The sequence below is a fragment of the Oncorhynchus clarkii genome, chromosome 9, assembly GCF_045791955.1.
Source record: "Oncorhynchus clarkii lewisi isolate Uvic-CL-2024 chromosome 9, UVic_Ocla_1.0, whole genome shotgun sequence".
Lineage (NCBI taxonomy): Eukaryota > Metazoa > Chordata > Actinopteri > Salmoniformes > Salmonidae > Oncorhynchus > Oncorhynchus clarkii.
Genome location: NC_092155.1, coordinates 63,467,530 through 63,494,664, shown reverse-complemented (window position 1 = coordinate 63,494,664; position 27,135 = coordinate 63,467,530). Strand labels below are relative to the sequence as shown.

Here is a 27,135-nt window from a genome sequence, read left to right as displayed (position 1 = left end):
TTGCTGTCCAAGAACAGACAAATCTCCTCACGAAGCTCGAAACATCTTTGAAGCACCTTTCCCTGGCTTAGCCATCGCACCTCTGTGTGATAAGGCAAATCACCATGCTCCGTTTCTAACTCCGTCAGAAATGCCTTGAACTGGCGGTGATTCAAACCTTTGGCTCTGATAAAGTTAACTGTGCGCGTGATGATGCTCATTACATGCTCCATTTTCAAGGCTTTACCGCACAACGCTTCCTGGTGTATGATACAATGATAAGCTGTCAGCTCACCTGTCGCGTTTTCCTCTTGCATCTTTTCCCGTATCTTCGCCACCAGTCCGCTCCTGTGTCCACACATCGCAGGTGCTCCGTCGGTTGTCAAACCCACGAGTTTTTCCCAAGGCAGCTCCATCTCATTTACACATCTTGACACCTCTTCATACAAATCATGCCCCGTAGTTGTGCCATGCATAGGACGTAAAGCCAAAAACTCCTCTGTCACGCTTAGGTTGGAGTCCACTCCGCGGATGAAAATTGACAACTGGGCAATGTCAGAAATGTCGGTGCTCTCATCCACAGCCAAGGAATATGCAATAAAATCTTTTCCCTTTTTCACAAGCTGCTCTTTTAGATTGATGGACAACTGGTCTACTCTCTCGGCAATGGTGTTTCTGCTCAGACTCACATTTAAAAAGAGTTGCCTTTTTTCTGGGCAAACTTCGTCACAAACTTTAATCATGCAGTTTTTGATGAAATCCCCCTCCGTAAATGGCCGGGCTGATTTAGCGATCTCTTCTGCCAAAATAAAACTGGCCTTGACAGCAGCCTGGCCTTGTGATTTGGCTTTTTTGAACAGAGCCTGTCGAGATTTGAGGCCTCGTTTTAATTCCTCTGCCTTTTGTAGCCTTTGTTCCATGTCCATATTCTTGTTTTTGTCCGCGTGTTTCGTTTCATAATGTCGTCTCAGATTATACTCTTTCAGTACCGCCACACTTTCTCCACACAGAAGACACACAGGTTTTCCAGCTACCTTCGTGAACATATACTCCGACTCCCACCTTGTTTGAAACCCCCGGTTCTCAGTATCCACCTTCCGTTTTGCCATTTTTGATGGGTATCTGAAAGTTAATTTTACTGTGATGCTGACGACTGCTGTGCCAATAAATATTGAAATGAAGCAGCCTACTGCTCGGTGCGTCACCTTTGCATTGTGGGAAATGTAGTATTGGTGCGTGTAAAAGATCTGCGGGCTGCCGGCTTGCTGCGGGCCGGTTCTAATAATAAATCAAGATCATCCCAGGGGCCGTAAAAAACCTTCTTGCGGGCCGGATGTGGCCCGCGGGCCTTGACTCTGACATATGTGGTCTAGAACCTACTACCATACCCTGTTCAAAGGCACTTAAATCATTTGTCTTGCCCATTCACCCTCAATGGCACACATAGACAATCCTTCTCAAGGCTTGAAAATCCTTCTTTAACCCCTTCATCTACACTGATTGAAGTTAACTAGTGACATCAATAAGGGATAATAGTTTTCACCTAGATAGTCTATGTCATGGAAAGAGCAGGTGTTCCTAATGTTTTGTACACTCAGTGTATACACTAGATGACTGACAGGGTGCACTGTTGTGAAGCCACCGCGCCTCCATTATGGCACTCAACCACCATTGTAAAAAAATATTTTGGAAGCTATAGAAATTAATACATTTGTTTTTGACACGTTTATCATATTACAGACACCTTAATGCATACTTTTAAATTGTATTATGTGAGATAAATATACATATACATCATTGTCCTGAACTGTCTTTCAGAATTTCATTATGATACAGCATCTAAATATATTGTAGACATTCCCCATTAGTTAGGTATTACTCACATTCACAAGAACCTGTGTCTTGGGTACAACCAGTGCATCAGTTGCTTCAGTGCCCTGTGTGTCTAAACCAGGTCCAGCCGTGGTTCCAGAAGTTTCATCTCCTGCTAAGAGGTCACTGGTTGACACCATGGAGGAGAAGGCAGTGTCCTGGTCTGATCCAGGAGCACTGGCCTCAGTAGTGTCGTGGGCTGTGGCGTCGGCGACGGTAGTGGCCGTGTCGTCTACGGGGGATTGAGGGGTTGCGGTGGCATAAATACCATTAAAAAATGTTTACATTGAAAACATATTTTATACACAAGTGAAGCTGCTCCGAATAGGCTACCCAGTCCCCTTCATGAATCCTCCCAATCCCACCCCACCCTATCCTAACCTGATGTATGTCAATAGAAGTGAAGAAGAAAACAAACAAACAAGACAAACATGCAACAGATACTGGTAGAGACGTACAGGCAGACAGGACAACATAATAATAACAGACTGGACAGGCAGACAGCACAACATAATAATAACAGACTAGACAGGCAGACAGGACAGTATAATAATAACAGACTAGACAGGCAGACAGGACAGTATAATAATAACAGACTAGACAGGCAGACAGGACAGTATAATAATAACAGACTAGACAGGCAGACAGGACAGTATAATAATAACAGACTGGACAGGCAGACAGGACAGTATAATAATAACAGACTAGACAGGCAGACAGGACAACATAATAATAACAGACTGGACAGGCAGACAGGACAACATAATAATAACAGACTGGACAGGCAGACAGGACAACATAATAATAACAGACTGGACAGGCAGACAGGACAACATAATAATAACAGACTAGACAGGCAGACAGGACAGTATAATAATAACAGACTGGACAAGCAGACAGGACAGTATAATAATAACAGACTAGACAGGCAGACAGGACAGTATAATAATAACAGACTAGACAGGCAGACAGGAAAGTATAATAATAACAGACTAGACAGGCAGACAGGAAAGTATAATAATAACAGACTGGACAAGCAGACAGGAAAACATTATAATAACAGACTGGACAGGCAGACAGCACAAAATAATATTAATAACAGACTGGAAAGGCAGACAGCACAACATAATAAAAACAGACTGGACAGGCAGACAGGACAAATTAATAAAAACAGACTGGACAAGCAGACAGCACAACATAATAATAACAGACTGGACAGGCAGACAGGACAATATAATAAAAACAGACTGGAAAGGCAGACAGCTCAACATAATAATAACAGACTGGACAGGCAGACAGCACACATTAATAATAACAGACTGGACAGGCAGACAGGACAACATAATAACAGACTGGACAGGCAGACAGGACAGTATAATAATAACAGAATGGACAGGCAGACAGGACAACATAATAACAGACTGGACAGGCAGACTGGACAACATAATAACAGACTAGACAGGCACACAGGACAACATAATAACATACTGAACAGGTAGACAGGACAGTATATTAATAACAGGCTAGACAGGCAGACAGGACAGTATAATAACAGACTAGACAGGCAGACAGGACAACATAATAATAACAGACTGGACAGGCAGACAGGACAACATAATAATAACAGACTGGACAGGCAGACAGGAAAGTATAATAATAACAGACTGGACAGGCAGACAGGACAGTATAATAATAACAGACTAGACAGGCAGACAGGAAAGTATAATAATAACAGACCTAGACAGGCAGACAGGAAAGTATAATAATAACAGACTGGACAGGCAGACAGGACAACATAATAACAGACTGGACAGGCAGACAGGACAGTATAATTATAACAGACTGGACAGGCAGACAGGACAACATAATAACATACTGGACAGGCAGACAGGACAGTACAATTATAACAGACTGGACAGGCAGACAGGACAGCATAATAACAGACTAGACAGGCAGACAGGACAACATAATAACAGACTGGACAGGCAAACTGGACAACATAATAACAGACTAGACAGGCACACAGGACAACATAATAACATACTGAACAGGTAGACAGGACAGGACAGTATAATAACAGACTAGACAGGTAGACAGAACAGTATAATAATAACAGACTAGACAGGTAGACAGGACAGTATAATAATAACAGACTAGACAGGCAGACAGGACAGTATAATAATAACAGACTAGACAGGTAGACAGGACAACATAATAACAGACTAGACAGGCAGACAGGACAACATAATAATAACAGACTGGACAGGCAGACAGGACAACATAATAATAACAGACTGGACAGGCAGATAGGACAGTATAATAATAACAGACTGGACAGGCAGACAGGAGAGTATAATAATAACAGACTAGACAGGCAGACAGGACAACATAATAAAACAGACTGGACAGGCAGACAGCACAACATAATAATAACAGACTAGACAGGCAGACAGGAAAGTATAATAATAACAGACTAGACAGTTAGACAGAACAACATAATAATAACAGACTGGACAGGCAGACAGGACAACATAATAAAAACAGACTGGACAGGCAGACAGCACAACATAATAATAACAGACTGGACAGGCAGACAGCACAAATGAATAATAACAGACTGGACAGGCAGACAGGACAACATAATAATAGCAGACTGGACAGGCCGACAGCACAACATAATAATAACAGACTGGACAGGCAGACAGGACAACATAATAACAGACTAGACAGGCAGACAGGACAACATAATAACAGACTGGACAGGCAGACAGGACAGTATAATAATAACAGACTAGAAAGGCAGACAGGACAGTATAATAATAACAGACTAGACAGGCAGACAGGACAACATAATAACAGACTGGACAGGCAGACAGGACAGTATAATAATAACAGACTGGACAGGCAGACAGGACAAAATAATAACAGACTGGACAGGCAGACAGGACAACATAATAACAGACTAGACAGGCACACAGGACAACATAATAACATACTGGACAGGTAGACAGTACAGTATAATAACAGACTGGACAGGCAGACAGGACAACATAATAACAGACTAGACAGGCAGACAGGACAGTATAATAATATCAGACTAGACAGGCAGACAGGAAAGTATAATAATAACAGACTAGACAGGCAGACAGGACAGCATAATAACAGACTGGACAGGCAGATAGGACAACATAATAACATACTGGACAGGCAGACAGGACAGTATAATAATAACAGACTAGACAGGCAGACAGGAAAGTATAATAATAACAGACTAGACAGGCAGACAGGACAACATAATAACAGACTGGACAGGCATACAGGACAGTATAATAATAACAGACTAGACAGGCACACAGGACAACATAATAACATACTGGACAGGCAGACAGCACAACTTAATAATAACAGACAGGACAGTAAAATAATAACAGACTGGACAGGCAGACAGGAAAACATAAGAACAGACTAGACAGTCAGACAGGACAGTATGATAATAACAGACTAGACAGGCAGACAGGACAGTATAATAATAACAGACTAGACAGGTAGACAGGACAGTTTAATAATAACAGACTAGACAGGCAGACAGGACAGTATAATAATAACAGACTGGACAGGCAAACAGGAAAGTGTAATAATAACAGACTAGACAGGCAGACAGGACAGTATAATAATAACAGACTGGACAGGCAGACTGGACAGTATAATAATAACAGACTAGACAGGCAGACAGGAAAGTATAATAATAACAGACTAGACAGGCAGACAGGACAGTATAATAACTACAGACTAGACAGGCAGACAGGACAACATAATAACAGACTAGACAGGCAGACAGGACAGTATAATAATAACAGACTGGACAGGCAGACAGGACAGTATAATAATAACAGACTAGACAGGCAGACAAGACAACATAATAACATACTGGACAGGCAGACAGCACAACATAATAATAACAGACTGGACATGCAGACAGGACAGTATAATAATAACAGACTAGACAGGCACACAGGACAACATAATAACATACTGGACAGGCAGACAGCACAACTTAATAATAACAGACAGGACAGTAAAATAATAACAGACTGGACAGGCAGACAGGAAAACATAATAACAGACTAGACAGTCAGACAGGACAGTATAATAATAACAGACTAGACAGGTAGACAGGACAGTATAATAATACCAGACTAGACAGGCAGACAGGACAGTATAATAATAACAGACTGGACAAGCAGACAGGACAGTATAATAATAACAGACTAGATAGGCAGACAGGAAAGTATAATAATAACAGACTAGACAGGCAGACAGGACAGTATAATAACTACAGACTAGACAGGCAGACAGGACAACATAATAACAGACTAGACAGGCAGACAGGACAACATAATAACACACTGGACAGGCAGACAGCACAACATAATAATAACAGACTGGACAGGCAGACAGGACAGTAAAATAATAACAGACTGGACAGGCAGACAGGAAAACATAATAACAGACTAGACAGGCAGACAGGACAGTATAATAATAACAGACTAGACAGGTAGACAGGACAGTATAATAATAACAGACTGGACAGGTAGACAGGACAGTATAATAATAACAGACTGGACAGGTAGACAGGACAGTATAATAATAACAGACTAGACAGGCAGACAGGACAGTATAATAATAACAGACTAGACAGGCAGACAGGACAGTATAATAATAACAGACTAGACAGGTAGACAGGACAGTATAATAATAACATACTGGACAGGCAGACAGGACAGTATAATAATAACAGACTAGACAGGTAGACAGGACAGTATAATAATAACAGACTAGACAGGCAGGCAGGACAGTATAATAATAACAGACTAGACAGGCAGACAAGACAACATAATAACATACTGGACAGGCAGACAGCACAACATAATAATAACAGACTGGACATGCAGACAGGACAGTATAATAATAACAGACTGAACAGGCAGACAGGACAGTATAATAATAACAGACTAGACAGGCAGACAGGACAGTATAATAATAACAGACTAGACAGGCAGACAGGACAACATAATAATAACAGACTAGACAGGCAGACAGGACAACATAATAACAGACTAGACAGGCAGACAGGACAGTATAATAATAACAGACTGGACAGGCAGACAGGACAGTATAATAATAACAGACTGGACAGGCAGACAGGACAACATAATAACAGACTAGACAGGCAGACAAGACAGTATAATAATAACAGACTAGACAGGCAGACAGGACAGTATAATAATAACAGATTGGACAGGCAGACAGGACAGTATAATAATTACAGACTGGACAGGCAGACAGGAAAGTATAATAATAACAGACTAGACAGGCAGACAGGACAGTATAATAATAACATACTGGACAAGCAGACAGGACAGAATAATAATAACAGACTAGACAGGCAGACAGGAAAGTATAATACTAACAGACTAGACAGGCAGATAGGACAGTATAATAACTACAGACTAGACAGGCAGACAGGACAACATAATAACAGACTAGACAGGCAGACAGGACAGTATAATAATAACAGACTGGACAGGCAGACAGGACAGTATAATAATTACAGACTGGACAGGCAGACAGGACAGTATAATAATTACAGACTGGACAGGTAGACAGGACAGTATAATAATAACAGAGTAGACAGGCAGACAGGACAACATAATAACAGACTAGACAGGCAGACAGGACAGTATAATAATAACAGACTGGACAGGCAGACAGAACAGTATAATAATAACAGACTAGACAGGCAGACAGGAAAGTATAATAATTACAGACTAGACTGGCAGACAGGACAGTACAATAATAACAGACTAGACAGGCAGACAGGACAGTATAATAATAACAGACTGGACAGGCAAACAGGAAAGTGTAATAATAACAGACTAGACAGGCAGACAGGACAGTATAATAATAACATACTGGACAGGCAGACAGGACAGTATAATAATAACAGACTAGACAGGCAGACAGGAAATTATAATAATAACAGGCAGACAGGACAGTATAATAACTACAGACTAGACAGGCAGAGAGGACAACATAATAACAGACTAGACAGGCAGACAGGACAGTATAATAATAACAGACTGGACATGCAGACAGGACAGTATAATAATAACAGACTAGACAGGCAGACAGGAAAGTATAATAATTACAGACTAGACTGGCAGACAGGACAGTATAATAATAACAGACTAGACAGGCACACAGGACAACATAATGACATACTGGACAGGCAGACAGGACAGTATAATAATAACAGACTGGACAGGCAGACAGGAAAACATAATAACAGACTAGACAGGCAGACAGGACAGTATATTAATAACAGACTGGACAGGCAGACAGGACAGTATAATAATAACAGACTAGACAGGCAGACAGGAACATATAATAATAACAGACTAGACAGGCAGACAGGACAGTATAATAATAACAGACTAGACAGGTAGACAGGACAGTATAATAATAACAGACTGGACAGGCAGACAGGACAACACAATAACAGACTAGATAGTCAGACAGGACAGGACAGTATAATAACAGACTAGACAGGTAGACAGGACAGTATAATAATAACAGACTAGACAGGTAGACAGGACAGTATAATAATAACAGACTAGACAGGCAGACAGGACAGTGTAATAATAACAGACTAGACAGGTAGACAGGACAGTATAATAACAACAGACTGGACAGGCAGACAGGACAACATAATAACAGACTAGACAGGCAGACAGGACAGTATAATAATAACAGACTAGACAGTTAGACAGGACAGTATAATAATAACAGACTGGACAGGCAGACAGGACAGTATAATAATAACAGACTAGACAGGCAGACATGACAGTATAATAATAACAGACTAGACAGGCAGACAGGACAGTATAATAATAACAGACTGGACAGGCAGACAGGACAGTATAATAATAACAGACTGGACAGGCAGACAGGACAGTATAATAATAACAGACTAGACAGGCAGACAGGACAACATAATAATAACAGACTAGACAGGCAGACAGGACAGTATAATAATAACAGACTAGACAGGTAGACAGGACAACATAATAACAGACTGGACAGGCAGACAGGACAGTATAATAATAACAGACTAGACAGGCAGACAGGACAGTATAATAATAACAGACTAGACAGGCATACAGGACAGTATAATAATAACAGACTAGACAGGCAGACAGGAAAGTATAATAATTACAGACTAGACAGGCAGTCAGAACAACTTAATAATACAGACTGGACAGTTGTGAAAGGAAAGTGACCATATATATGGTCAAGTGTATTAAAGTTAATTTGGGAGGAAGATTGTTGTTGGGGGTGGGTCGTGTTTGGTTTTATCAACAGTTTATCAACATAATTAATATATAGTTCAGAATAACATTTTAAAAACTAGAGAGAAAAGGAAGAATAGAAATTAAAAGGACCATCAGTACTTTGGGTGTTGTCAGTGAGGGTTGGGACTCCTAAACCATCAGAGCAGGGTGATAGTTTGAACTGAGCACTATAGGTCTGCTGGTGTTATAAATGTTATGAATGGGTGTGATGTAATTCACTTATAGATGAGTGACCGATGGCTAATGAAAAGGTACTACTGTTATACTGTACCTTACATTCAGTTGCCATGTAAGGTACTAATTGTAATTGTGTAATTAGGGCCAATCTCAAATCATGACGACCTGTTGTCATCTCCTGATCCTCCATATCATAACTACTGACTTCAGCTTTGATCTGGACTTTGGACAGGGATGTTATTAATGTCTTACTTCTGACTGTAGGGTTGGAGGGTGCATCTTCGAGTACTGATGCATTATCTGCAACAGAGCTGGGGGCATCTGTGATAACCGTATCAGGTGCAGCAGAGGGATCAGTGGGGTCAGCTGTTTGAGCTCCATCTGAGAGAGAGAAATAAAAATGAATCAATACAGTAGACCTGATACTGCCCCACTGTTCAGAGCTTAATGCAAACTTACCTCGCATCCTTAATTTACCTTGCAATGTTAGTGCAAGGCCTTTATATCCTGTAATGATTGTAAAGCATGTCAACAATCAATGAAACGGACAAATCAAGACTGGTTTGGCTTCACATAGGCTAGAGCCAGAATTGTACTAACTCTTCCACTGTAGGGAGCGCTCAAACTTTATTTAGTGTTCCTCTCCTTTCAGACAGTAGCTCTGCACTCTCTATAAACTATATTCTAAAACACGCCTATGGTAAATTACTGTTGTAGCCTGGCTGTAGGTATCTAGAAGGCTAATCTGTGGGATGAGTTTGGCACGTGGGTGGTGTGTTTGTGTGACTGTGGTTCGGAGGTGGAGGGCAGGTTGACACTGCCTGCCCCCTATGACCGACACCCTGTGCCCCAATGTGCTTGGAAACTCTAACCCTGGCAATTTGACTGGTAAACTCATGGGTACACGCGGAATGGCTGCCTGGTATTGTTATGCAATACTTTCCGTGGTATTTTGGAATGTTCTATCAACTGATACTCAAGATTCGATATTCACATAATAATAAGAAATTCCCCTCGACCACGCCCATTGGGGAAAACAAACATTCTTTCCCATTGATTCCCAGTGGAAAAGAACCAAAATGGTTTTTTGTTATACAGAAATCACAAAACATGCCAATAAGCTGCTGTGTTGTTCAATGTACATGTAACCAGGTTTAAAATCCTGACCTACGGTTCCTAATGCTCTCACATAGGGAAATAGAACCTGCGAGAAGAGCCCTGAAAATGTTGATAATTTGAACGTGGAGCACAGGGCTTAACATGTCTCTTAAGGAGGCTTAAAAAGAGATTTTGGCAAGGAAAATCTGAAAATTTGCAGGAGTCGGGTAATTGGTTAAGAGAGGAAGATTGGAGGGAAAGAGAGGGAAGGTTGAAAAGACTGAGAGAGGTGGAGGTTTGAATATGTTGAAGCCAGCAATAACAAGGGAGAGGGTATGTCCAGGAAGATTGGTGTCAATTTAAAATCAAATTAATGTTTATTTGTCACGTGCGCTGAATACAGCAGGTGTAGACCATACAGTGAAATGCTTACTTACAGGCTCTAACCAACAGTGCAAAAAAGGTATTAGGTGAACAATAGGTAAGTTAAGAAATGAAAACAACAGTAAAAAGACAGTGAAAAATAACAGTAGCGAGGCTATATACAGTAGCGAGGCTATAACAGTAGCGAGGCTACATACAGGCACCGGTTAGTCGGGCTGATTGAGGTAGTATGTACATGTAGATATGGTTAAAGTGACTATGCATATATGATAAACAGAGAGTAGCAGTATTGTAAAAGAGGGGTTGGCAGGTGGTGGGTGGCGGGACACAATGCAGATAGCCCGGTAAGCCAATGTGTGGGAGCACTGGTTGGTCGGCCCAATTGAGGTAGTATGTACATGTAGATCTTGTTAAAGTGCCTATGCATATATGATAAACAGAGAGTAGCAGCAGCGTAAAAGAGGGGGGGCACATGATGCAAAAAGTCCGGGTAGCCATGTGATTACCTGTTCAGGAGCCTTATGGCTTGGGGGTAAAAACTGTTGAGAAGCCTTTTTGCCCTAGACTTGGCTCTCCGGTACCGCTTGCCATGCGGTAGTAGTGAGAACAGTCTATGTCTGGGGTGGTTGGGGTCTTTGACAATTTGACAACAGCCCCGTCGATAAGAATGGGGGGTGTGCTCGGTCCTCCTTTTCCTGTAGTCCACAATCATCTCCTTAGACTTGGTTACGTTGAGGGATAGGTTGTTATTCTGGCACCACCCGGTCAGGTCTCTGACCTCCTCCCTGTAGGCTGTCTCGTCGTTGTCGGTGATCAGGCCTACCACTGTTGTGTCGTCTGCAAATTTAATGATGGTGTTGGAGTCGTGCCTGCCCATGCAGTCGTGGGTGAACAGGGAGTACAGGAGGGGACTGAGCACGCTCCCCTGGGAGGCTCCAGTGTTGAGGATCAGCGTGGCAGATGTGTTGCTACTTACCCTCACCACCTGGGGGCGGCCCGTCAGGAAGTCCAGGATCCAGTTGCAGAGGGAGGTGTTTAAGTCCCAGGAGCCTTAGCTTAGCGATAAGCTTTGAGGGTACTATGGTGTTGAATGCTGAGCTGTAGTCAATGAATGACAATCTCGCATAGGTGTTCCTTTTGTCCAGGTGGGAAAGGGCAGTGTGGAGTGCAATATAGATTGCATCATCTGTGGATCTGTTTGGGCGGTATTGAAATTGGAGTGGGTCTAGGGTTTCTGGGATAATGGTGTTGATGTGAGCCATTACCAGCTTTTCAAAGCACTTCATGGCTACGGGCGTGAGTGCTACGGGTCTGTAGTCATTTAGGCAGGTTGCCTTCGTGTTCTTGGGCACAGGGACTATGGTGGTCTGCTTGAAACATGTTGGTATTACAGACTCAATCAGGAACATGTTGAAATGTTAGAGAAGACATCTGCCAGTTGGTCAGCACATGCCCGGAGCACACGTCCTGGTAATCCATCTGGCCCTGCAGCCTTGTGAATGTTGACCTGCTTAAAGTTCTTACTCACGTCGGCTACGGAGAGCGTGATCACCCAGTCGTCCGGAACAGCTGATGCTCTCATGCATGCCTCAGTGTTGCTCCCATGCATGCCTCAGTGTTGCTTGCCTCAAAACGAGCATAGAAGTGATTTAGCTCGTTTGGTAGGCTCGTTTCACTGGGCAGCTCGCGGTTGTGCTTCCCTTTATAGTCTGTAATAATTAGCAAGCCCTTGGCAGGGGCCCGTGGCAGGGGCCATAAGACGAATGTCAGAGCCGGTGTAGTACAATTCGATCTTAGTCTTATAATGACACTTTGCCTGTTTGATGGTTAATCGGAGGGCATAGCGGTATTTCTTATATAAGCTTCCGGGTTAGAGTCCCGCTGTGTAAATGTTGCCTGTAATCCATTGCTTCTGGTTGGGGTATAAACAGACTGAGCCGGATGCCAGTTCGAGTTCTAGAAGTGAAATGGAAGGGGTAGAAGGTGTTGTGAGGAGCTCGGAGAACGAGCTTTACATTGATGAGCATGGTTATGATAAAGATACGTTTGATCCAGAAGGAGTGACATTTTTGGAGAAAGTGGATCCTTGCCTTTTGGCGGATCCATTTGTGGCTTCAGGGTGGGGGAGAAAGGAGTTGGGTGCAGTTGAATCAGGGAAAGGAGTGATTTATGGTGTAGCGTCAAATGTGGAGGTGGAACAATTGAAGTTTCTTGGTGTTTGTACTGCCCAACGTTTGGTGCGATGCAAACCCGATGGTGAGCGTGGTGAAACAGAGGAGTCCCTGTCAGTCCTTTTAAGTCAGTCTTTACCCGACAAGGTCATGTTAGGATGTACAGTGTATTTGTAAAGTATTCAGAGCCCTTGACTTTTTCCAAATGTTGTTACGTTACAGCCTTATTGTAAAATGTATTAAATAAAACATTTTCCTCATCAATCTACACAGAATACTCCACAATGACTAAGTAAAAACAGGTTTTAAGAAACTGTTGCAAATGTATAAAAAAACAAACAGAAATACCTTATTTACATATTCAGACCCTTTGCTATGAGACTTGAAATTGAGCTCAGATGCATCCTGTTTCCATTGATTATTCTTGAGATGTTTCTACAACTTGATTGGAGTCCACCTGTGGTAAATTAAATTACAGCAACACTCCCCATCCAACCTGACAGAGCTTGAGAGGATCTGCAGATAAGAATGGGAACCTCCCCATCCAACCTGACAGAGCTTGAGAGGATCTGCAGATAAGAATGGGAACCTCCCCATCCAACCTGACAGAGCTTGAGAGGATCTGCAGAGAAGAATGGGAACCTCCCCATCCAACCTGACAGAGCTTGAGAGGATCTGCAGAGAAGAATGGGAACCTCCCCATCCAACCTGACAGAGCTTGAGAGGATTTGCAGAGAGGAATGGGAACCTCCCCATCCAACCTGACAGAGCTTGAGAGGATCTGCAGAGAAGAATGGGAACCTCCCCATCCAACCTGACAGAGCTTGAGAGGATCTGCAGAGAAGAATGGGAAACTCCCCAAAGGTGTGCCAAGCTTTTAGCATCATGCCTAAGAAGCATGTCATCGCTGTGCTTCAACAAGGTACTAAGTAAAGGGTCTGAATACTTATGTAATTTGGGAGGAAGATTGTTGTTGGGGGTGGGTCGTGTTTGGTTTTATCAACAGTTTATCAACATAATTAGTATATAGTTCAGAATAACATTTTAAAAACTAGAGAGAAAAGGAAGAATAGAAATGAAAAGGACTATCAGTACTTACGGTGTCGTCAGTGAGGGCTGGGACTCCTAAACCATCAGAGCATGGTGATAGTTTGAACTGAGCACTATAGGTCTGCTGGTGTTATAAATGTTATGAATGGGTGTGATGTAATTCACTTATAGATGAGTGACCGATGGCTAATGAAAAGGTACTACTGTTATACTGTACCTTACATTCAGTTGCCATGTAAGGTACTAATTGTAATTGTGTAATTAGGGCCAATCTCAAATCATGACGACCTGTTGTCATCTCCTGATCCTCCATATCATAACTACTGACTTCAGCTTTGATCTGGACTTTGGACAGGGATGTTATTAATGTCTTACTTCTGACTGTAGGGTTGGAGGGTGCATCTTCGAGTACTGATGCATTATCTGCAACAGAGCTGGGGGCATCTGTGATAACCGTATCAGGTGCAGCAGAGGAATCAGTGGGGTCAACTGCTTGAACTCCATCTGAGAGAGAGAAATAAAAATGAATCAATACAGTAGACCTGATACTGCCCCACTGTTCAGAGCTTACCTCGCATCCTTAATGCAACCTTACCTTGCAATGTTAGTGCAAGGCCTTTATATCCTGTAATGATTGTAAAGCATGTCAAACAATCAATGAAACGGACAAATCAAGACTGGTTTGGCTTCACATAGGCTAGAGCCAGATTGTACTAACTCTTCCACTGTAGGGAGCGCTCAAACTTTATTTAGTGTTCCTCTCCTTTCAGACAGTAGCTCTGCACTCTCTATAAACTATATTCTAAAACACACCTATGGTAAATTACTGTTGTAGCCTGGCTGTAGGTATCCAGAAGGCTAATCTGTGGGATGAGTTTTGGCGCATGGGTGGTGTGTTTGTGTGACTGTGGTTCGGGGGTGGAGGGCACCTATGACCGACACCCTGTGCCCCAGCCCCCCCAAGCCCCCTGACGATGAACCAATTCGGCCTGTTTTTTTCAGTCACCCTAGATAATTAATGGCTGAAGTGTGTGTTACCCACTCTACGGCCTGCACAAATAAACCACGCTCTCCAAAGTCACGACCCCTGAATCTACACCAATCCTTCGGGAAAGATCACATTTCTGAAGTCAGATCAGGTTGCCCTGCAGGTAGTGCAACGGAAGACTAGATGTTGATAAAGTCAAGTGAAACTGTAAGAAATGTTTCATCCATGTGAGTTAATGGGGTCAATGATATATATTTATTATGTTTTGATGTTGTTATTGGACTCTACACTTGCTATATTGGATGTGCACTTGCTATTGGGGCCAGAGTGGACATTTTCAAAGATAACTGGTTGGGCAGATGTGCTACAGTGTTTGAGCTGGGATTCTAGAGCCCAGTATTCCCGGAGTCCAAACTCATTATCACCAAGGTTCCAGAATGTCGGCTAGGACTGGCCCTGCTACACAAACGTTAATACCCCTCATCTGGGTTACACTGACACAAAGACTGACGTGATCCTTTTCTCTAACACAGCTTCAACGACCCATTGTCTCACTACTGTGTTTATCTCAGGGTGTATAAGTTGTCAAAGCAGGTTTACTGAGATATGGTGCAGTACATGAGCATAACCACTGTTTTCTGTGCACTGGCTGAAAGATGTAAACTCCTATGTCATGTAGTATTCACATACTTATCTATGGTAATAACCCTAAAAGGTGCCAAAACAATGTTTGGCAAAACGCATTTAAAAATAATCTTTGTATGGCTAACTGTCACTGACTTTACAGTGCAAGTTAAGTTTAAACCATAGAAATAGTATGAATAGAATGTGCTTGGAAACTCTAACCCTGGCAATTTGACTGGTAAACTCATGGGTACACTCGGAATGGCTGCCTGGTATTGTTATGCAATAATTTGAGTGGTATTTTGGAATGTTCTATCAACTGATACTCAAGAGTTGATATTCACGTAATAATAAGGAATTCCCCTCGACCACGCCCATTGGGGAAAACAAACATTATTTCCAATTAACCCCCAGTAAAGACCCAGCATTGTTTTTTGTTATACAGAAATCACAAAACATGCCGATAAGCTGCTGTGTTGTTCAATGTACATGCTCCCACATAAAAATCCTGACCTGGTTCCTAATGCTCCCACATAGGGAAATAGAACCTGCGATAAGAGCCCTGAAAATGTTGATAATTTGAACGTGGAGCACAGGGCTTAACATGTCTCTTAAGGAGGCTTAAAAAGAGATTTTGGCTTGGAAAGTTGGTTAAGGGAGGAAGATTGGAGGGAAAGAGAGGGAAGGTTGAAAAGACTGAGGGAGGCGGAGGTTTGAATATGTTGAAGCTAGCAATAACAAGGGAGAGGATATGTCCAGGAAGATTGGTGTCAAGTTGAAACAGAGTGAACCGGACGCTAGTTCGAGTTCTGGAGGTGAAACGGAAGGGGTAGAAGCTGTTGTGAGGAGCTCGTTGTACGAGCCTTGCATTGATGGGCATGGTCATGATGAAGATTAATCCAGAAGGAGTGACATTTTTGGAGAAAATGGATCCTTGCCTTTTGGCAGATCCATTTGTGGTTTCAGGGTGGGGGAGAAAGGAGTTGGGTGCAGTTGAATCAGGGAAGGTAACCTGTACTGGACCTGTGATATTCGTTTGTGTTTCTTCTGACCAGAGGGAGCAGGCGCTCCGTGTCACACAACTTGGGTCAAGATCTGTTTCTTGCTTTGCTCATAGGAACAGGGCACAGTAAAAGGAGTGATTTATGGGGTAGCGTTAAGTGTGGAGGTGGAGCAATTGAAGTTTCTTGGTGTTTGTAATGCCCAACGTTTGGTGTGACTCAGACCTGGTGGTGAGCGTGATGAAACAGAGGAGTGAGTCACTGTCAATCTATTTAAGTCAGTCTTTACCCAACAAGGTCATGCTAGGATATACAGTGCATTCAGAAAGTATTCAGAGCCCTTGACTTTTTCCAAATGTTGTTACGTTACAGCCTTATTTTAAAATGTATTAAATTAAACATTTTCCTCATTAATCTACACAGAATACCCCATGACCAAGAAAAAACAGGTTTAGAAACTTTTGAAAATAATAAAAACAGAAATACCTTTAGTATTATATAAGTATTCAGACCCTTTGCTATGAGACTTGAAATTGAGCTCAGATGCATCCTGTTTCTATTGATCATCCTTGAGATGTTTCTACAACTTGTTTGGAGTCCACTTGTGGTATATTCATTTGCAGCAACACCCATCCAACCTGACAGAGCTTGAGAGAATATGCAGATAGAAATGGGAGAAACTCCCCAAATACAGGTGTGCCAAGCTTTTAGCATTATACCTAAGACTCAGTACTGTCATCACTGCCAAAGTTGCTTTAACAATGAAACTTACTAACTATAAGGTCTACCTATATAAATGTGATGTTTCCGTTTTCATTTTATAAAACATTTCAAAAAATCTGTTTTTGCTTTGTTATTATGGGGTATTGTGTGTTAATTACAAAAAAACAATCTAATCTTTTAGAATAAAGCTGTAACATAACAAAATGTGGAAAAAGTCGAGGGGTCTAAACGACCACTGTAATGTTCAATCCACTAACTTCTTGTGGCTGTATTTAACGTTTGTTTGTGTTGCTGGTTTTGGCTAGCTTATAATGTTCCAGTAGTTAGCTAGCTAGCACTCATTCATGTGGCTGATAGCACCGTCATGGAAAGGGACATGAGGGAAGCCCTACAATATAACTTTTTTCTAAGTAGTGAAAACGATTGGGAGAAGGCAATGTTGAAACGTCATCTTTAGACTTGTTGGACTTTTCTTACAATGTAGTTGACTAAAATACGCAGGTGAGAATTGCGTTTGAACAAGATAACGTTTTTGCTGTGAACCGTGAACAGGTTGTTTTCGCCGCAAATGCGTTCCGTGAGAGGTTAGTTCCACTCCACACCTTCCACGTCGTGCATTATTTTCCAGAGAATGCACTGCCCCTCGTTGATTATACTTTTTTATACCACAGCTTTAAAATTAATTATTGCAGATAGAAATGAGACGACATTCACTGAAGTAGCTAGCAAGTTCACGATCTAGATAGCTACAGCAGTTGCCTTGGTAACCAAACAGACGTGCTTTTTTCCCCCCCAGATCACAGTTTATTTGGTTCTAAAAACTTAAAACGTCCCATTTCGACAACTTCCGGTGAAATTGCAGCGCGCCAAATTTAAATTAAATTACTATAAATATTAAACTTTCATGAAATCACAAGTGCAATACAGAAAAATAAAGCTTAACTTGTTGTTAATCCAGCCGCCGTGTCAGATTTCAAAAAGGCTTTACGGAGAAAGCAAACCATGCGATTATCTGAGGACAGCGCCCAGCACACAAATGCATAACAAATCATTTTCAACCAGGGAGTTGCGACACGAAAGTCAGAAATAGCGATATAATATATGCCTTGCCTTTGAAGATCTTCTTCTGTTGGCACTCCAAAAGGTCCTAGTTACATTACAAATGGTCCTTTTGTTCGATAAAGTCCTTCGTTATATCCATAAAAACTCAGTTTAGCTGGCGCGCTTCAATCAATAATCCACTCGGTTTCCCTCCTTCAAAATGCATTCAAAATGAATCCCAAACGTTACCAATAAACTTATCCAAATAAGTCAATCAACATTTATAATCAAACCTTAGGTACCATAATACACAAATAAACGATACAATTTAAGAAGGAGAATCGTTATTGTCTTTACCTGAGAAAAATACCAAAGAACGCGCACTCATTCAAGCGCTCTCATTCAAGCGCTCTCATTCAAGCGCTCTCATTCAGGTGCTTGGAAACACTACAGACAAAATGGGAGCCACCTAGAAAAACTACAATTTCTGGCTCATATTTCCAAAAACCAGCCTGAAACTCTTTCTAAAGATTGTTGACATCTAGAGGAAGCCCTAGAAACTGCTATTATAAAAGTGCCAGCCATTGAAATCAGTGGTAGGATGAAACATTTTTTGGGGGGTATGGTTTGTCCTCTGGGTTTTGCCTGCCATTTCAGTTCTGTTATACTCACAGACATTATTGTAACAGTTTTAGAAACTTTAGAGTGTTTTCTATCCAAATCTACCAATTATATTTATATCCTAGGTTCTGGGCCTGAGTGGCAGGCAGCTTACTTTGGGCATTTTCATCCGGACCTCAAAATACAGCCCCCTATCCCAAAGAAATTTGAAGCCTGGTTGCAACAGATGAGTGGTAAATACTGTAGTTTGGGACCATGGAAAAGAGACAGGTTGCTGTTTACGTCATGATGCAGTCATGAAAAACTAGTTTTATGACTTTTGTGTCATGTTGAGTCAGTAGAAACAAACAAAATCCCACTGTGTAACTAATGAACATGAACATAAGCATACTCTATTACAATATATCTATGATACTCCAAGTATGCAAACAGTCATTACTGTGAGACATGCAGGCATTGGGAGAAGATGTGCCTGAAGGAGATTTTCCCCAATCTACACAGACAAGAGATTATTTGTCTTCTACGCTATGACCTCTGTAACCTGGGGTTGGATTTTTAGAATGCACTGCCATGTCAAATTCTTTGCTCTCTAGAGATGTAATCCACTCTGTGAATCTGCAAGTCCCTAATTTTCAGCACCTGGATTTGATGTGTTAGTTGTCTGCTCGAGTTTTCACAGCTCCAGCTCCCAGCCTCCTATCAGTGGGAATGTGTTCAGTTTAGCGACCTCTCCAAACAGACTTGCTTGCCAAAGTATTATGCTAGCTTGCTATTATGAAAATTGAATTCAACAATGCCAATAATGTTTTCAATTCGACTTTTTCTTTCAAAAGCAGATTAAAAATAGAACATGTAAGAATGAACTTCATAGCCATTGAATTATACCACGCAGTTAGGGAAATATTGCATTCTCTAGAATGCCCTTCAAGCCAATCCGAAATGAGTATTCAACAATGCCATGGTATAATTAAGCAATAAGGCAATAGGGGGTGTGGTATATGGCCAATATACCACGACTAAGGGCTGTTCTTATGCAAAACGTATCGCAGAGTGCCTGGACACAACCCTTAGCTGTAGTATATTGGCCATATACCACAAACACTCAAGGTGCCTTATTGCTATTATAAACTGGTTACCAACGAAATTAGAGCAGTAAAAATAAATATTCTGTCATACCCATGGTATAAGGTCTGATATACCATGGCTGTCAGCCAATCAGCATTCAGGGCTCAAACCACCCAGTTTATAATATCTAAAACTGACTGGGACTGTGCTGGATTGCCATTGTAATGTAGAATGTTCATTCAAATGATGTTAACTGATGTGGCTCATGCAATGGAATGTATTTTTTTGTAATGTCAGTTAACTCAAAAAATCACAGCACAGATTGAAGGGTACACTGCTTTTACTTCCACTCTTACTCAAAATGGCTGCCAGCCCACCCATTATGCCATCATTGACTTGAATGGAGACGCCCTTTCTATTTCTTCTATTTCTATGGTTTAAACACTGCCTGATGTGGAAACAAATGTGGTTTGTAAAGCCCTATAACTGGAACAATTATCTTCCCAACGCTACGGCATAATCACGACGCTCATGAGCACACCACAACACATTATTTATCAAATCACCACAAACCATCCACCCATTCTAGTGGATGTTAACTTCCCTTTTCTTCTATTGTGATGATGCATTTTACATTTTAACATACTGCAAACCACAGATGAGAGGATGTTAGCCAACCTCTTTTTATGGATGAACGCACAGCCAACGTCTTTGTATGGATGTTAGCTAGCAAGCATTATTAACAAGTTTGAAGCGTTACCTCAATATTTCCAATGATTAATAGCTGCCAAGTGGCCACCATGATAGTGTGTCTCCAGAGCTGCACACTAAGTCCTGTAAAATGTGCTACACTTCCCTCCTGCAGTGCACTTTATCTTGACAGCAAGTGGCAGCGCCAACCAAGGCATTCGACATTATGCAGAGCACGTCATATATTTTAATTGGCTTAGCTGGGCATAATTCCTCAATGTTTACATGTTATTAAAAGACCCTAGCTAACTCACTTTGGCCCTGAGATGACACGTTTATTGATACAGTAATTGTGAATAAGAATGCACAGCTAAACTTCCAAGATCTAGCAATCAAACCCCCCTACCCCATCACTCACCTCATATGTAGGCCTTCTCATGTTGACACCTTCTTACTCGCATGTTCTTCTCACTCACATGTTCAAGATGTAAAAACGTATTTTCACGTCTGCAAGCATACTGTACTGTACACATGTCCTTGAATGCACTAACAAAATACAAATGTATGGTCTTGCAATGAGATGCTTACAGAATGTATATTTTCTGATTGTTGGACCTCTCTCTCTACTCCAGCAGGTTATACAGTCAAGTGCTTCCTTGGGCAGTGATAATAGGAGGGCTTTTTAACTCTGATGGTATTAATCATGCTATTAATGTGCTCCCCTGTCTACACACACATCCAATCTGGCCTACCTCTGCATAGCATCACCCCTAGCCTGGGCAGCATGACGGTGGTTTACACTTTATGTGATGCTTCGCGCGCGCACACACACACACACACACACACACACACACACACACACACACACACACACACACACACACACACACACACACACACACACACACACACACACACACACACACACACACACACACACACACAGAGAGCTGAGCTGAGCTGAGTGAGAAATCTCAACCACCCCCCCAGCAAAGCCAATCCCCTCTGATATCCCTCACTACACTACCGTGTCAGGCCACCACACGAGCCTGCTTTCAGCCCAAACACACGCCCATACTCCACACAGGGGCTTCTTTCCTCCAGGAGTGTTTTGGGTGCTTTGGAGCATGGAGGCTGGGCACCAGTCAAATACAGCTCCTACCCTGTATGAGGCCTCAGTACCCCCAGTACCCTAAGTCTTCCCCAGCCAATGCTACTCTGGGTGTTTTAGCCTGTATCACATTGTGGTGGGGAGGCACGACCGCCATAGGCCACTAAATCATGGGCTGCAGTGTGGATGGGATGTGACGGGCCTGGTAGTGCGTGACAGCTGAAATGCTGCTTCTATAGCTTGGCTGTGGTTGGACCCATCAACAGCACATGATACCATAGTAAGTAGTAACGTTCTATGACCAAATGAGAAGACAACCCATAGAATTACATATAGAATCTATATAGAATCGTGATTTAATAGGATCTCTGTGGGACAGCCACAGACCTAACTGACACGCTACAGAGATGTGGGTAATTCTGTTGGGTTGATGAGTGGAGAGGAGATGGTTGACTTCATGGTTATATTTTCTGAGGGGAGCTGGTTATAATCCCTGGGTGAGGTCATTGACTTGACATACTATAGAAAGTCACACTGTACATATATCAAGTATCTACACATCCATAAATAAGTGCTATTCCTGGAAGTATGTTATGTATTTCACGACTGTACGCAGTCATTTTTAAATCGAGAGTTCCAGGAAAGTCACAAGGAGTAAATATTATTTGTAAATCTCAGGTCATCCTAACGATGAGCTACCACTCAATGTAGGTACATTCATAAACACATAGGCTATTCTCCTCTAAAACACCCCTGTTGGAGCTGACAACACTGAAAATCCCCTGTTGGAGCTGACAACACTGAAACTCCCCTGTTGGAGCTGACAACACTAAAACTCCCCTATTGGAGCTGATACGACACTGAAACCCCTGACGGAGCTTTCAACACTGAAACACACCTGTTGGAGCTGACAAAACTGAAAATCACATGTTGTAGCTGACACAACACTGAAACTCCCCTGATGGAGCTGACAACACTGAAACTCCCTTGTTGGAGCTGACAACAGTGAAACTCCCCTGTTGGAGCCGACATGACACTGAAACTCCCCTGATGGAGCTGACAACACTGTAATACCCCTGTTGGAGCTGACACGACAATGAAACTCCCCTGTTGTAGCTGACACGACACTGAAACTCCCCCGTTGGAGTTGAAATGACGATGAAACTCTCATGTTTGGAGCAGACACGGTGCTGGAACTCCCCAGTGTGAGCTTACACGGCGCTGATACTCCCCTGTTGGATTTGACACGGCGCTGAAACTCCCCTGTTGGGGCTGGAACAATGCTGAAACTCCCGTGTTGGAGCTGGAACAACACTGAAACTTCCCTGTTGGAGCTGACACGACACTGAATCTCCCCTGTTGGAGCTGACACGAGACTGTAACTCCCCTGTTGGAGCTGACACGAGACTGTAACTCCTCTGTTGGAGCTAACACGAGACTGTAACTCCCCTGTTGGAGCTGACACGACACTGAATCTCCCCTGTTGGGGCTGGAACAATGCTGAAACTCCCGTGTTGGAGCTGGAACAACACTGAAACTTCCCTGTTGGAGCTGACACGACACTGAATCTCCCCTGTTGGAGCTGACACGAGACTGTAACTCCCCTGTTGGAGCTGACACGAGACTGTAACTCCTCTGTTGGAGCTAACACGAGACTGTAACTCCCCTGTTGGAGCTGACACGACACTGAATCTCCCCTGTTGGAGCTGACACGAGACTGTAACTCCCCTGTTGGAGCTGACACGAGACTGAAACTCCTCTGTTGGAGCTGACACGACACTGAAACTCCCCTGTTGGAGCTGACACGAGACTGTAACTCCCCTGTTGGAGCTGACACGACACTAAAACTCCCCTGTTGGAGCTGACACGAGACTGTAACTCCCCTGTTGGAGCTGACACGAGACTGTAACTCCTCTGTTGGAGCTGATATGAGACTGTAATTCCTCTGTTGGAGCTGACACGAGACTGAAACTCCTCTGTTGGAGCTGACACGACACTGAAACTCTCTTGTTGGAGCTGACACGACACTGAAACTCTCTTGTTGGAGCTGACACGACACTGAAACTCCCCTGTTTGAGCTGACACAATCCTGAAACTCCCCTGTTTGAGCTGACACAATCCTGAAACTCGCCTGTTGGAGCTGACACGGCGCTGAAACTCCCCTGTTGGAGCTGACACAATGCTGAAACTTCCCTGTTGGAGCTGACACATTGCTGAAACTCCTCTGTTTTAGCTGACACAACATTTGAACTCCCCTGTTGGAACGAACACAACGCTGAAACTCCTCTGTTGGAGCTGACACAACAGTGAAACTTCCCTGTTGGAGCTGACATGACACTGAAAGTCTCCTGTTGGAGTTGACGTGTCGCTGAATCACCCCTGTTGGAGCTGACACAACGCTCAAACTCCCCTGTTGGAGCTGACACAACACTGAAACTCCTCTGTTGGAGCTGACACAATGCTGAAACTCTTCTGTTGGAGCTGACACAACACTGAAACTCCCTTGTTGGAGCTGACACGACACCGAAACTCCCCTGTTGGATTTGACAGAGCGCTGAAACTCCCCTGTTGGAGCTGACACAATGCTGAAACTCCCCTGTTGGAGCTGACACAATGCTGAAACTCCCTGTTGGAGCTGACACAATGCTGAAACTCCCTGTTGGAGCTGACACAATGCTGAAACTCCCCTGTTTGAGCTTACACAACATTGAACCTCCCCTGTTTGAGCTGACACAACACTAACTCTCCCCTGTCAGTGCTGACATGACACTGACGCTCCCCTGTTGGCGCTAACACGACACTGAAACTCCCCTGTTGGAGCTGACACGACACTGAAACGTCCCTGTTGGAGCTGACACGACACTGAAACTCCCCTGTTGGAGCTAACACGACACTGAAACTCCCCTGTTGGAGCTGACACAACACTGAAACTCCCCTGTTGGAACTGACACGACACTGAAACTCCCCTGTTGGAAATAAAACAGAGCTGAAACTCCCCAGTGTGAGCTGACACGGCCCTGAAACTCCCCTGTTGGAGCTGACACGATACTTTAACTCCTCTGTTGGAGCTGACATGACACTGAAACTCCCCTGTTGGAGCTGACACGACACTGAAACTCCTCTGTTGGAGCTGACATGACACTGAAACTCCCCTGTTGGCGCTGACACGGCGCTGGTACTCCCCTGTTGGAGCTGACACGAGACTGTAACTCCTCTGTTGGAAATAAAACAGAGCTGAAACTCCCCAGTGTGAGCTGACACGGCCCTGAAACTCCCCTGTTGGAGCTGACACGATACTTTAACTCCTCTGTTGGAGCTGACATGACACTGAAACTCCCCTGTTGGAGCTGACACGACACTGAAACTCCTCTGTTGGAGCTGACATGACACTGAAACTCCCCTGTTGGCGCTGACACGGCGCTGGAACTCCCCTGTTGGAGTTGACACAATGCTGAAACTCCCCTGTTGGAGCTGACACAACACTGAAACTCTTCTGTTGGAGCTGACACAACACTTAAACTCCCTTGTTGGAGCTGACACAACACTGAAACTCTTCTGTTGGAGCTGACGCGACACTGAAACTCCCCTTTTGGAGCAGACACAACGCTGAAACTCCCCTGTTGGAGCTGATACAACGATGGAACTCCCCAGTGTGAGCTGACACAGCGCTGAAACTCCCCAATGTGAGCTGAAACAACACTGAAACTCCCCTGTTCTAACTGACACAATGCTGGAACTCCCCAGTGTGAGCTGACATGGCGACTTCTAGCTAGCTAACTTATGCTAGGATTTAGGGTTAGGGGTCAGGGTTAAGGTTAGGAGTTACGGAAGGGTTAGCTAAAATGGTTAGGGGAAGGGTTATCTAACCTGCTAAGTAGTTGCAAAGTAGCTAAAAAGTAATGTCTATTTAAAAAGTTACCAATTACCTAAAATGCTAATGTTGTCCATGATGAGATTTAAACGTGCACCTTTGGGTTACTACACGTTCGCGTTATACGCCCACCATATCATACTAATTTGTATCCCGGATTTATGTTTACTATATTATTAGTCTAGTCTATGAGACTAGGCTGGGTACACAGACAAGCAAACTTCAACCAAAGAATCAGTAAATACAGGCAAGCCGTTCTCTTTTTACTTGATGAACTTGAGGACAGATTCTAACAGTGCAAGTTTAAGACTTTGAGTTTAAGACTTTGGGTGTGGTTCTGTGTTTGTGCAGAGTGTGCGTGCATGTGTCCAGCTCCTTTCAGGACAGGGTCCAGGTCTGTCCTCTCCACAGCCCCATCCAGCCCTGTGGAGAGCGTTTCCTGGCCCCTCACTGATGTCATCATGGCACCAACGGAACAGATTGTCTCATTGTGCTCATGAGCAGCTCGGGTCTCCATAAAGAAACGCATAAAATGTGGTTGCCAGATTTTGTATGGGTGCAGAAGGGAAAAATGGCAAGATGATAATTTGTTTGCTTCGCACTGCTGCAGCACGTGGCAGAGTAGTGTAGTGAGGCTGTGGCTAGCTATGGCTCAGGAACAGGGAAGCCAGTCCACAGGGAACACACACACACACACACACACACACACACACACACACACACACACACACGCACACACACACACACACACACACACACACACACACACACACATAGAGTAGACGTGACAGGATCCAGGCCAGGTAATGACAGCTCAACTCTGAGTAAAACTTCTGTGTGATCACAGCAGGACCAACGGAAACATAGAGACATCTTGAAAAGCTCACCTAATGGAAGAGGTCATGGAGAACAGTGTAACATGCAATTCATGCTCCAGTGCAGCACTAGAAAATTAACCAGTGTGTGTCTCCATATCCCCAGGAGGATGTGACTTTTGCCATTTGGCTGCTGTAACCGATCTGGCTTAGGGGGCCAGAACTCAGCTGACTCCCCAGCCCAACCAGGAGCAATGTTGTGTGGAAAGATCAACAAGCTGTGTGGCATCATGTTTACTCCGCACAACATCTTTCTGCTTTCAACAATGCCTTAATTACAGACCATTAAACCCTGATTTACTGGGCTTTTCTAGATGCTCGCTCTCGATATAAGAGAGTCTAAAATGTAAATATTGTGACATTTTTGATGATTTATTGTGAA

At 43.1% G+C, this 27,135-nt stretch overlaps 1 protein-coding gene across 2 annotated transcripts in view; it reads right to left on the bottom strand.

Annotated features, from left to right (window-relative positions):
- LOC139416723 (uncharacterized) overlaps nt 1–27,135 on the bottom strand; it is a 44,154-nt gene that overhangs the window by 8,299 nt on the left and 8,720 nt on the right. Inside the window, exons 2-4 of one of the 2 annotated variants that reach the window (XM_071165719.1) lie at nt 14,519–14,647; nt 9,693–9,821; nt 1,863–2,083 (exon numbers count right to left, since the gene is read on the bottom strand). In XM_071165719.1, coding sequence (XP_071021820.1) covers nt 1,863–2,083; nt 9,693–9,821; nt 14,519–14,647 — 479 coding nt within the window. The remainder of the gene's footprint in view (nt 1–1,862; nt 2,084–9,692; nt 9,822–14,518; nt 14,648–27,135) is intronic. The other variant, XM_071165720.1, reaches the window with a different exon arrangement.